The following is a 12,219-nucleotide window of genomic DNA, read 5'->3' on the forward strand; positions in this document are numbered from 1 at the left end:
CGGACCCGTCAATTACAGAGAAGGATTTAATGGAAGTGAAAGCCGCCAAAACACTGTAAAACAATCTGACGGCCAAGAAGGGGTTGGCGATAACGACGGCCCAGAACACTCGGCTATGTCCAGTGGGGATTTTGCGATAATCCTTAAATGTGACAATGACGAGGGAAATCTGGATTATGTACACTCCTACATAAATAGCGATTCCGATTTTGGTAAGGTTTCTACCGGATGAGATCTTGGACGATGTACCGTCAAACTCTCGAGTGCCGCCAACAATACAAAGAGCCAGAGCAATTATCGTGGGTATATGCATTAGTTGAATAAAACGACTTCTTAGAGATCTAGATGTTGAAGTACTTGGCTTGTATTATCCGCTATTTTGCATCTCAAAAGGCGTTTCAGCTTTTGCATAACCAGATATTATATCAGTACTGTCATTGCTTGTTAGTTTAAACATTGCTATAAAAATCAGTCAATGACCCTGACGTACGTCCTAGAAAGTAAACCATATGTAGCCATGAACAAAGGCGATATCCCAACAGACTGCAGAATAATCGAGCATTTCGCATCACTGGTATTAGCAAGGTTATGTATACTTCGAAGCTCAAACATTGCGCCGGCAATCCTGACGACAGAAAACAATCCGAGGTATACCCAACCAAGCTTCTTCTTGAAACCCTGTGAGAAAATCACAAAGATAGCGATTGGTAAGGCGATAGCATATGCAATAATTTCTGCGTATGCGATGCCCTTTTCAGTTGATACCATGATGGTTGAACTTTGAATGATTGTAAAGGGAGAAATTTGGTACGAAGAAGATAGAAACAAAATTGCGTTAAGAAAATGATTGAATCTAAGAAATAAGTGTGCGGCAGTCATCTCTTATATCGAACTTGGGTCTTCTTCCAACAAACTTTCCGGATGACCGTCCGAGAATAACGGCCATCAGACGGTCATTCCAATAGAGTAGAGCCACACACTGGTACGCATCCATCATCACTGTTGATACTGATAGATTAAAAGAATGGGAGAGGTGTCAAAAATGGAAAGTGATGAGTAGTATCTCCAAAATTGAACCTTTGGGAAAGCCATCGTTTTCTTACTCCTTCGTTATCAGAATAGAGTGAGAGCAATCACTAATAAGAATATTAGGTTATGGGATTCATCCGATTAGTGCAATTGAAAGAATCAGGCTCGCTAATCTCTATGCAATTTTACCTATACCTAATTTCATAACTAGCTTTCAAAACGTGACTTTTTTTGATCTAATCAACTTTTTGCTAAATCCTATATAAAAATAATTCAATTACTTTTAATTCAATCAATACAATTTCAAATTGAAAAAACTCTATATAGAAATATAGATTTCAATTAACAGAATCGATAAATAAAATATAAATAATTTCGATTCAAAATTTATCGAATTGAAGGTAGTTGAATGAAAATTCAATTTTCGAAAATTTGAAAGTCTAAAAACTATACAAAAAATCATCATTTTATTCAATTATCTTTAATTCAATAAGTTTTCGATCAATTCTATTTAAATTTTATTTATAGATTCTATTAATTAAGATTTATATTATAATATAAATTTTTTTCAATTTGGAATTGTATTGATTGAATTGAATTTTTAATTTCAAAAGTTTAATTAGATAATATTAAAAAAAGTGCTTTTTTCTTTAAAAGCTAGTTATGAAATTGAGTATAAAGGAAAAGTGTTATAGACGTCGCAAGATGCTATATAAAAGAAAGAAAGGAATAATATTAGGATATTAAACAATATAATTCCGGGGATAGTTCGGGAGTTGCTGTCGAAAGTTGAGTACCTACTCGGGTGGTGTTACAAAGGGGCTGAGTAATCAATGCGCTACGCAGAGAATACCCGAAAGAGAAAAGCGTATGATGACAGAGCCTTATCCGTCTTACGAACAAGCAACCACATGTTCCTAAAGAGAACCAAGCTTCATCTGCATTGCCGATCTCTCACACATATATGGCCATGTACAAAATTCTTACAACGTGGCTTAGTAACTATGTGATCATGAATGCATGCTTCACACAAGCAATATGACAGTGTATGTACGTACCGACAGGTAACAATTTCAATTGATTCGTTCTCATGCTTTGGTGTAATCATCGTTTTTCTCAACATCCTTACGAAACACGGGTTCGCAGACTACTCATCATCTGCCCGATTCTTCTATAAGAGAGTGCTTAGATGCTCTAAGAACCCCAAATACTACCAACTACCTTGATCAAGTCACGAAATGGTTTATTGTGGTAAGCCAAGCAAAGCTTGCGCAGAGTGCAGGCTTCGGAGGACCAAGGTGAGTAAGCAGCTTCCCATATCAATCTAGCTACTGACCCATCCAGTGTGACACTCTGACGCCATCTTGTTCACAATGTGTTCGCGCTGGCCGCAATTGCACAGGATACAGAACCGAAGCAGACATGATGTTCCGCGATCAAACGCAACACTACGCTAACAAACGACGAACTGAAAATGACACTCGACTAGTAGTATCTAAAAAGAGAAGCAAAACATCAAATGATGCGCCAGAGACCCCTATAGATCCTCAATTGTCGTGCTATTCCAAGACGCAAATTGCCACGCAGACAATACCACTGGCACCAGGTCTTTCGACTTCTTCGGCTGAGCAGGCAACGTGTTATTTCTTTCGAAACTATGTTCTCGAAGATAATTCGACAAGTGGTAGTTTTCAGTATCTCCACGAAATATATGACAATGAACTCATTGGCACTGCTTTGACTGATAGTATTGAATGTCTTGGCATGGTCGGCTTAGCAAACTTCTGGAAAGCTTCCGAATTTCAGTTTCACGCGAACAAAAAGTATAACTCTGCTCTAAGACTTATCAGCTCGCGGCTGAGAAATGAAGACGAAGCACGAGCCGATCAAACCCTCGTGGCAGTAATACTTTTGGGGCTTTATGAAGTAATTCTAATGAACATTTATAAAGGTTCGCCGGCTAATTGGCTAATAGATAAACACATGCACCGGTCCTCAATCGATGCAATCTTGGACCAAACATGTAATTGGTGCCTCATCGTTGATGCAGCTTAAAGGAAAGCAATGTCTTGAAACTGCAATAGGCCGGCACATATTTGCTCATCTTAGGACTCAAGTAGTATGTTTATTGCCTCTTTCAATGTGGCAATTATGTCTAATACTCTGTTTAGATCACAAACTGCATACAACGCCATGTTTCTATTCCGCCTTTCATTCGGGATTGGTCAAAATATGCTTTGCAGTTTCAGTCGCCAAATGATGCCCACGCCACAAATCTGTCGGAACAAGTGGTGGAATTTGGCGATCTCCGTGCTACAATGTCTTCTTTTCATGATTACAGAAACGCGGAAAGAATCATCAAAGCCGCCCTGGTGATTGATTCCAAGCTTGTAGAGTGGGCTTTCACTTGCCCGCCGGAGTGTATGTTTTATAGAACACTCACCTTAAGACAAAGGTCTGAAGGCGTTTTTTCGGATCACTATCATATCTACGATAGTATCTGGGCCGCCGCACTCTGGAACCACTATCGATGTGTTCGGATTCTCATAAATGAAGTTGTCTATGTTCAGCTCACTCATCTTAGAAATATTCAGCCTGAGTTATTCGATCTCGAACTGAGGAATCCTATCTTCTCTGATTCTCAATTAGAGATCTCGACCACAGCCGTCATTCAACTATCACATGATATATGTGCTAGCGTTCCTTTTATGCTTGGATATACGGAGGGCGGAGAAGTGACATTAAATAGTGCTAAAGCCGTTAGCGGTAATCTTTTACTGTGGCCTTTGTATACGGCAGCCTGTACGCCTCTTATATCCGATATGATGTGTCACTGGGTAGCAGGGAGATTAAGAGTCATATCCGACATCATGGGAATCAAGCAAGCTGCTCCATTATCACATATTCTAACGAAAAGAAAGGATCTCTTAGCTTGGGAGCTTGAAGATATCAAACAAGGGGCCGGACCAAACTATGAGGATTGGACACATGGACAGTTAATGGAGCTCACATGAGCTGGAATGACTTTCTCAATTGCTCGCAAGAAAGAATGGAGATTCAACTCAGTAATTTTGGGAACTGTGTATCTTTCCTATTCACCTAAATTCTTCCTAGGTTCATTATACTTTGCAACACGCTGGAAGTCTCCGACAGATATGACCTGCGTATAGATGCATGATAGGAAACTGATTAATACTTGATCTATATTGATCTGTGTCAACTCCACTACTGAGTGATATAGACCGCCTTGCTGGATACTGGCAACCAAGACTCGGCGGCGACAGCCCCATCTATGGCTTGGAAATTACCTTCTCGTTTCATCGCCCCTTTTGGAAAGTCTTGATTTGGACTCGAAATTTCTTCTCGAATATCAAAGCACTTTACAAACATCTTTACCACAGGCTACCTAGCTTTAGTTAACAGGCAGCAAAGACATCTCGCCTCTTCGGGCCGGGAATGTTGGTCTCGGTGTATCATTTTGGCTCATTTACATTCTCAGTGGCTCAACATGAGCTCCTTCATACCTTCTACTTAGAAAGTGAGCCTTGCTCAGGAATCGTAATATGGCTATATCAACAGGAAAACAAAGTATATACATTGGACTTTGTTTATATATTAGATACTTGTAGAAATATAGGGCAAAGATTTAGAATTGTGAAGGAGAAAATGAGAAAATGAAATTATTCATGTCTCGAAAGCAAGATTTTCAGCTTGCTCTTTCTTGACTTCATTCAAGTAAATAACATTGAAAATAAATTTGTGGTTCTCTTCTCAGAAGGCATCCTACTACCGTATCATGTTATAGAAAATGTGACGGACAATTCGCACCATCACAATGCATCCGATGTTCCTAACTACAGTGTACATCTGAAATTTAATAGACTCCAAAAAGTTTCGAATGAACGTGATACACGTTGTGAATCGATTAAAGGGGATGTCGTTTTGAACAAATTCTGTATCGCCAATGAACTCATGATCTATAATCAAGTATCCTCATTCACTAATGGTCTATCAAAATAGACCTAGGTATCTATCATTTCCAACCCAATAAAACAAAACAAAGAAACTAAGATCGATAAATCCAACACTCGTGTTTGTGCAAAATAAATACCTTTTCCAAGGACACATCATCAACCTTGAACTCCCCCAAACGGATAAGATACATTGTTATTAGAACCGATTCGCGTATCTTTGCGCTAGACTTTGAATGAAATATTCCATCTCATCATCCCACAGTATTCCAATCGCTTTAATTTCCAATCTGTGTTCATACACTATGATGATATTCCGTCCCAGCAGTCAGTCCCACGGTTTCATACTATCACACTAAAGATTAGTTTTCAGTTCCCAGAAGAAACAACACATTTATATGTGCGAATCAAGCTCCCTCAAACAGAAGGCGCCTTATAAGAAGAGCAAGTACATACATTCCCCCCATTTTCTGTGTTTTCTTTTCCCATCGCCATCCTGACCATCTCCCCTATGAAAGCAACAAAATTTGCTGCTCCGGCAATTGCTTTGATTCCCATGAAACCTCCCTGATAAGTCTCTCTTCCCTTGGCGTACTCGCCCACGGCATAAAATTTCAGAAATAAGATCGAGAAGATAACCATCTCTAATGAAACCAGTAGGCTGGGAATTCCATCCGTTAAATCGCGAGTGGTAAGTTTATTGGTCGGCGAAAGACGCGACGAGAGGAATGCAAAGACAATGGACTGAAGAAAGTTCAAAAACACAATTCCTTTGAATGCCATGAGTTTGTGGATGGGTTTGCGAGCCGCTGTTAGGGACTTTGTGGATTTGTAGAAGCGGAGAAGTGCCAGGATGGCAATGATGGTACCGCCTATGCGAAGGATTACACACTGAGTTTTGGTGAGTTAATGATCTTGATAATGTAGTTTGATCTTTTGGAAACTTTCAGGATGAATAAAGGAGAACTTACCCAAATCCTGGTGAAGTAAATCTTAATCTCCGTTTCACAATATGTCCCCTTTGCCTCCGAGATCTCTTCTATGAGGAATACGATGAACATGATAGCTGGGAATTGGAAGATCTGGATGGCAGTTTTGCGAATTGGGGGAAGTTGTGATGCTTGTCCAGAGAAAGATTGTGCATGAGCTTCTTCAAGTACGTAGGTATACAAGAGCTGGAAGAATGCGGCAAATGCAAAGGCCTCGTAGAGTTCATTGATGGGGGAAATATAAGCTGCGGCTTCTTCGAAATGTATGCAGAGGAACGAAATGGTTGCAAATACTGGAATCATGAAGATTATGCAGATGATTCTGGTGGGTGTGTTAGAATACTCTCGTCGATAGAATAGAACAGAGGGGTAAGGTATACTGTTTCTGTTCTCGGGGCATAGAATAATGTGTTGCATGGCGAAATATCAGAAAGATTGATAGGAGAAGCGAGAAGGCTAGACATGCTCCTGATAAAATTTGAATAAATTGATGGAAACTGAGATTATTGATGAATGGAACTTGAGCTATGGGTTCGTCTTAGTCCATGAACTAAAAGATTGCTGCAGGGGATGAAGTCTTACGAGGATCGTTTATGTTTTCCACGGGACAAGTATGATTCTTGGAAGAATCTGAACTTCTCTTGCTTGAGACCAGAAAATGGACATTCCGAGCTTGTATAGGAAGGTATCGCATGATAAACGCTAGAAGGGAAAGAAATGTCGTTCAAAGAATGAAACCTTCAACGTGCAATACTATAGCTACACACTGAGAAACGAGAGGTAGAAACCAAAGAACAGCTAGAACGGTTGAGCTTGAAAGATTATGGGGAATATCCATATCCCACAAATTGGGAGGAAGTCTTTATATACATGTGAATTTCTCGACCTCCTACCCTCTCCCTACGGTGCCGAACCCAGATAATCTTCCATAATGAGAAATAAGAAAAGTACGAAGTCTCAAGAGGGAGGCACAGCCATGTCAGCGACAAGCCGTAACCTTAAATCTACCCACAAATCTAAGATATACGATATATTGCTTCAAAACGTAGCCAGCACGACGGGGTCACGATAAGGGTCAACACCGACCCTCCGCTCCCAAACATGAAGCTTATAAGGATATCGAAGTCGAAGCTTACGTACTATGCACTATTCTCAAAGGAGGAAGCAGTGCGATGAATGATGATTGGTGAGATTGTGCCATTTGTGGGGGTGGCTAGGGTCAAAGAATTGATGCCAGGGACTTTGCATAATAGACTTTGCAGGACTCTCAGATTCAGGCTCTTGGTTTTCGCGCCTTTCTCGGTCGGATGAACGTTAGGCCTATTGTGCCTGAAATTTGAGGATAAATCTGTGGCTCGTGTGTGCCATTTCTAGGCCAAAACCACCAGCCACACAGTTCACCAGTGGTTCCACCCAATCAATGTAGTTGTAGAAAAGGTCTGATATTCATCCGATCGGAGGCTCCAGGAGCCAAGAGCCTGCAAAGTTTATTCTATGACCATAGTCGGCTCTTAAGCGCCGACTAGTTCATACTTGGGGAAATTGGTAAGTTTACCTGAAAAGCAAACGTCCCTGCAAGTTGGCGCTTTTAGTGAGTGCTGGTCGCTGGTCGCTGGAAGAGCTGATTATTAGATACATACTCAGCCCTGTTTGATCATGTAGATCCCACTCTTCGAGTTTTGGTTGTAAGATACAACTATTGGTTCAAAATGGTATGCATGTAAGATCCGAATACAGGGTGTCTGTTGGTGTAATATAACTTTATGTGAAATTTTCCAAGATACTGGTATCATCAATATCTCGTGCAACCTATGCTTGCTGACGATACCATCTTAGGTGGCCCACGAAGCTATCGATATACATTGGACATGACTATCGAGTTGTTTTCACCTGTGATCACTTGTCTAATCCAGCCATCCAATGGATACCAGGTCCCAGATTGAAAATTGCCCCAAATTAGCAAAAGATCTTGGAGGACAGGTGGTTACTAGCTGGAGTAGGATGACCCGACTGCATTCATTTTGCAATGAAAGTATGCAGGACACTTCATCATAGTACCCAAAATAGCGGTCCCACAGAGGCGAAGGATCAAACAAATCTGGTCTAGCAGCTGGGAAGAGAGATAAGACGCAATAAATGTTCCGCGTTGAATGCCTACCAAGCGCTAGAGTCTGATATTACTGTCCTGCATACAAATAAGCTTTTTCAAAATCTTATCTCACCTCGCATCTAGTTGAGCCGATTTAACCAGGGAACAAGTGTCTCTGTGTAAAGGCAATCAGCACACATTCTGTATGAATACCATAATGAATTTCAGGAAGCAAGTCTCTGCACAGAAGGTTTTTCATCAAAATCTCATGCCTCCCCTTCCAAGCTCACTGGCAGTTGATGTGAAGACCTATTCGTCATAACTATCCCGTCATCCTCGCCATAGGATCCACTCCACAGCCCTAGTTCAGCCACGCTTCCAATACACTAAAAGTTGTTCCCTCGGAACCATATATCTTCTCCAATCTCAATCCCGCAGCTTCAATCAATTGTCTCCATTGCTTTTCTGATCTTTCTTTTCCTGCAAAAAACATCATCGTTACATCCATCCAAGTCGCCTCAGCATCTAGCTCGTCTTGCAAGACCATTTCAGCAATAAGAAGACGAGATGTGGAAGTCATGGCCTTAGCGATATTGGAAAGAATAGTAACACAATCTGCGTCTGGCCAGTCGTGAAAGCAGCGACGGATATGGTAGATTAGTGCTCCTTTGACTGGTTGTGGTGTGAAGAAGTCATAAGTCATCTTTTCGATTCCAGGAATGGGATTAGGGTTCTCCAACATGACTTCTTCTCTGTCTTGGAGAATTAATCGACCTTTAGTACCTTCAATGATATCCTTGATAGCGGTGATTGCTTGACCTTGACCACCTCCAATATCTACCAGTAGCACTGAATCGTCATTTATTTGCATCTTTCGATATTCGGAGAGCCATGGAAAGATACCATAGGATTGAACCATTTGCGAAGAAATTCGATTCATGCCCAAATTGAATATTCTTAGTCTTTCAGGATGAAGAGAGAGGTAATCCCACATGTTGAGACCATTAGTTCGATGGGCGAATGTATATGGATTGTTTTTGATCGAGTCTGGTACTTTGAATCCATTCTCTCTGAAGTATGGAGTTAGGGCATAACTACAAGGCGCGTATTCGTCATAACTTTACACTGTCAGAATCACATATCGTGCAATGGAGTTCGCTTTGGAGGAGACAAACATTTGTTTGTATGATGCTCTCATATCCTCGAGCTGAAAGATTAGAGAATTTGCCGTTTGATTGTACACCCGCGGACTATTCTCCTCAAAATAGATAGGAGTAACGGCTCGCATCATTCGAACTGTAGCATGCAAACGTTAGTTCACTCACCCATTGTGTAATATTACTCTATCCAGCCATACTTAGCAGTGCCTCTTCCATATTAGTTTTTTCAGCCAATTCCGAAGCAGGCATTCCTTTTCCATCCAATGGCAACTTGTCGAAAACACCTGCTTCCAGCAATGCCCTCAAACATCCTGAGTGTATGAACTATCGCATTTGAATCAGTTTTAACTCATTGCTCAATTCATGTCAATACTACGTACCTCTTCGTAATGCGAAGCAATATTGTTGACTGGTCCATAAACATCACTTTTCATTTTCCTTGCAGCATTCATCAGTTCTACATGAGTCTTCGTCACAGTTTCAGCATTCAAGGTACTGCCGTGTACCGCATTCTCTTCACAGGCGGAAATGTGCTTCTCGACTGTGAGAGTGAGTTCTGCTAGAGATGCTCTGATGGCATCATTCTGCTTCTTCGTCATTTCGGAATCCATTGTGGCTATGGAATTCCAGGGCTGTACTTCTCGTCTATCTTTAAGGTTACATGAGTGTCTGGATTTTATACGACTGACGAGACGATTCTTAGCGTGAGGTGATCTGGCATTTGGCGTGATGTCGAGTGTAACACGTCAGGTTTTCAGTACGGAGAATATGATAGGGTACGCCGACCAACGCATTTAGCCAAATATGGTAAGAGAGGTAATGATTATCAGATTCCACTTTTTTTCACCTCACTTCGTTAATTCTAGTGTTGACGATAGACCTCATAGCAATGATAATCTTATCACATGACTTCGAAGTAGCGTCTACACATGTGTCATGCACTAAATTGGTGCGAAAGAAGACAGTTGATCACAACAAAAGAGCCACAGATCAAAGTACCTTTTCATGCTTGTTCAAATTGATCTTTGAAATCTATTTAAGCTCTTAGCTTGACGTTTAGTATACCCGTGCTGTCTATTCTCGTGGTTTATTGACTCATGAATTGTTTGACAACGCGATGAATTGAACGTAGAAATTACCTCTAAGATATTTCTAGTCTATATAAGGATCTTCCACATTCTCTTCTCTCTCTCCTCTTTTCCCATTAATTTTGAACTTTAAGTAGCTGAAATGACTCGAGTTTGCTGCAGTCTCATCACACTCAAAACGATCAGCCGAAGCGTAGCCAGCTACAAACTTGGGTTCATTTTTTGGTGAATGTATGGCCACTGGAAATTTCACTATCTTTCAGCAGTTTGTCATATGTTCTGAAATCTATGCAGAAAACTTCTTCAAATGAAAATTCTTATTCAACGAATCCTTCCTGCTCAAGACCCGGAAATGTGTTGCATGGGTACTGTACAATATACACTTTACCTCCTTTGTTTACATTCTACAGGCGGTATTATTCTGGAGCTACATCACGACATACTGAAGTTTTGTCTTCCTCGTCTCGATCTCAAAAGTGTCATTCCGGATTCCGAATACTTTCAGGCAAAACTTTAGTTATGCCGAGAACGAGATGCAGCTGAACGAGATGCAGCTTAATGGGCCATAATTCTAAACCAGAAACTTGGAGGCGGAAAGCCTTTCAGATGTACCAACTGGGGTTCTTTTTGAAGTGAAGTACATGAGATCGATTATCAACTAGGCTGTACATAAGCTTTCTGTAATTGTGAGTAATTCTCATTGTATCATTATAATGTAAACTAACATGATTCAAGTATAATTTTAGGGATAGTATAAATTCAATGTAAATCTAAGCTTGGCTTACATATTTGCTGCAAAATGACCTGTGAATATCTTCAAATGTAAGTGAAAGTAAATAACTTACATCTTAGGAGTCTAAAAGCACGGGCACTAGCGTTAAAAGTTTATACTACTTCCGATTCGTAGTTGAATTTTAGTACAAAATAATTTGTTGACATAGTCAAAAGTACATGCGTTTTACTGGCCTGCTTTTTTCATTGTGAGCGTTACGTATTATTTGCAGTCTAGTCACTTACCTGTGAGTACATGGCTTAGATGCAGATGATTTGCAAATTGCCTGCAGGTTAAATGTTTTGATTTGAGAATTACCGATAGATCATCTGCGGATTGTTTATCAGATTCATTACCCGGCCCATGGGTACCGTTGTGCAATTGATCTACAAGACGGAGTAGATGTAACACTAAAAAGGCAAAACTTACATCACGGGCCATGACAGGGAGGAGGGAGGAGTAAAAGGAGTAGGATTAAAGGAGGGGAGGTCTCGATTGGAAATGAGGGGTTGGAGTGGATAAATGATAGTGGGTCTGTAATAAACTTTATGTCGCGCAGGACCAGGGCTAGCTGTCATCTTGTCATGTGGATCTCCCCTCGATTGGAGCTGAAATTTATCACCGTTTTGTACACCCTGCTCAGGGCATATTATAACAAGATGTAAATTTGAAGGAGGTAATAATTGGAGTGAGGACACAGCGGCACGATTCTGGAATGGTAGATGCCATTTGATGATTGGTCTACCGTCGAAATGACTCAAGAAATAGTTGTTGGTAAAAATTGCACTGATCAGAAACTCAACATACAAATACACATGTAACAATCGCGTGGTGTGGTACTGCTAGCATCATTCCTACTTTTTAAACCAACGGACAGTGTTTGAATTATCTTCTATTGGTCTTGTCTTCAGCAAATATTCTTCTTTCAGTCCGGGAGTCGTTGAAATTAGACTTCAGGGGTCAACAAGGTTAGATTTGTTGCGATCTCTGGTCTCTAATTGGATTTATGTAAGTTATGCTGCAATCGCTACAACATTGGGAAGCCCGTACTTTTGACTAACGCAAAAAATGAATAACAACTCCACACGATATGTCACATCTAATTCAATCTCAGTTTTAGG

The 12,219-nt window shown here is 40.6% G+C and overlaps 4 protein-coding genes across 4 annotated transcripts; 1 reads left to right on the forward strand and 3 right to left on the reverse strand.

The window, feature by feature from the left end:
* Positions 1-367: 367 nt before the first annotated feature.
* On the reverse strand, positions 368-768 carry EAE98_002750 (uncharacterized protein; the record flags this gene model as incomplete). Its single annotated transcript, XM_038950370.1, has 2 exons — positions 368-431; positions 491-768. 2 exons carry the CDS (start codon positions 766-768, stop codon positions 368-370), a joined length of 342 nt encoding a protein of 113 aa, XP_038812899.1.
* A 1,499-nt stretch (positions 769-2,267) lies between these two features.
* EAE98_002751 (uncharacterized protein) lies at positions 2,268-4,043 on the forward strand (the record flags this gene model as incomplete). The annotated part of the gene is made up of 4 exons (XM_038950371.1): positions 2,268-2,327; positions 2,374-2,955; positions 3,005-3,148; positions 3,201-4,043. The coding sequence occupies 4 exons, from the start codon at positions 2,268-2,270 to the stop codon at positions 4,041-4,043; spliced, it is 1,629 nt and encodes a 542-aa protein (XP_038812900.1).
* A 1,374-nt stretch (positions 4,044-5,417) lies between these two features.
* EAE98_002752 (uncharacterized protein) lies at positions 5,418-6,683 on the reverse strand (the record flags this gene model as incomplete). Its single annotated transcript, XM_038950372.1, has 4 exons — positions 5,418-5,891; positions 5,972-6,311; positions 6,370-6,514; positions 6,572-6,683. 4 exons carry the CDS (start codon positions 6,681-6,683, stop codon positions 5,418-5,420), a joined length of 1,071 nt encoding a protein of 356 aa, XP_038812901.1.
* Positions 6,684-8,439: 1,756 nt separating this feature from the next.
* EAE98_002753 (uncharacterized protein) lies at positions 8,440-9,849 on the reverse strand (the record flags this gene model as incomplete). Its single annotated transcript, XM_038950373.1, has 4 exons — positions 8,440-9,196; positions 9,254-9,374; positions 9,436-9,562; positions 9,619-9,849. The coding sequence occupies 4 exons, from the start codon at positions 9,847-9,849 to the stop codon at positions 8,440-8,442; spliced, it is 1,236 nt and encodes a 411-aa protein (XP_038812902.1).
* Between the last annotated feature and the right edge of the window lie 2,370 nt (positions 9,850-12,219).

The sequence above is a fragment of the Botrytis deweyae genome (assembly GCF_014898535.1).
Source record: "Botrytis deweyae strain B1 chromosome Unknown BDEW_005, whole genome shotgun sequence".
Classification (NCBI taxonomy): domain Eukaryota; kingdom Fungi; phylum Ascomycota; class Leotiomycetes; order Helotiales; family Sclerotiniaceae; genus Botrytis; species Botrytis deweyae.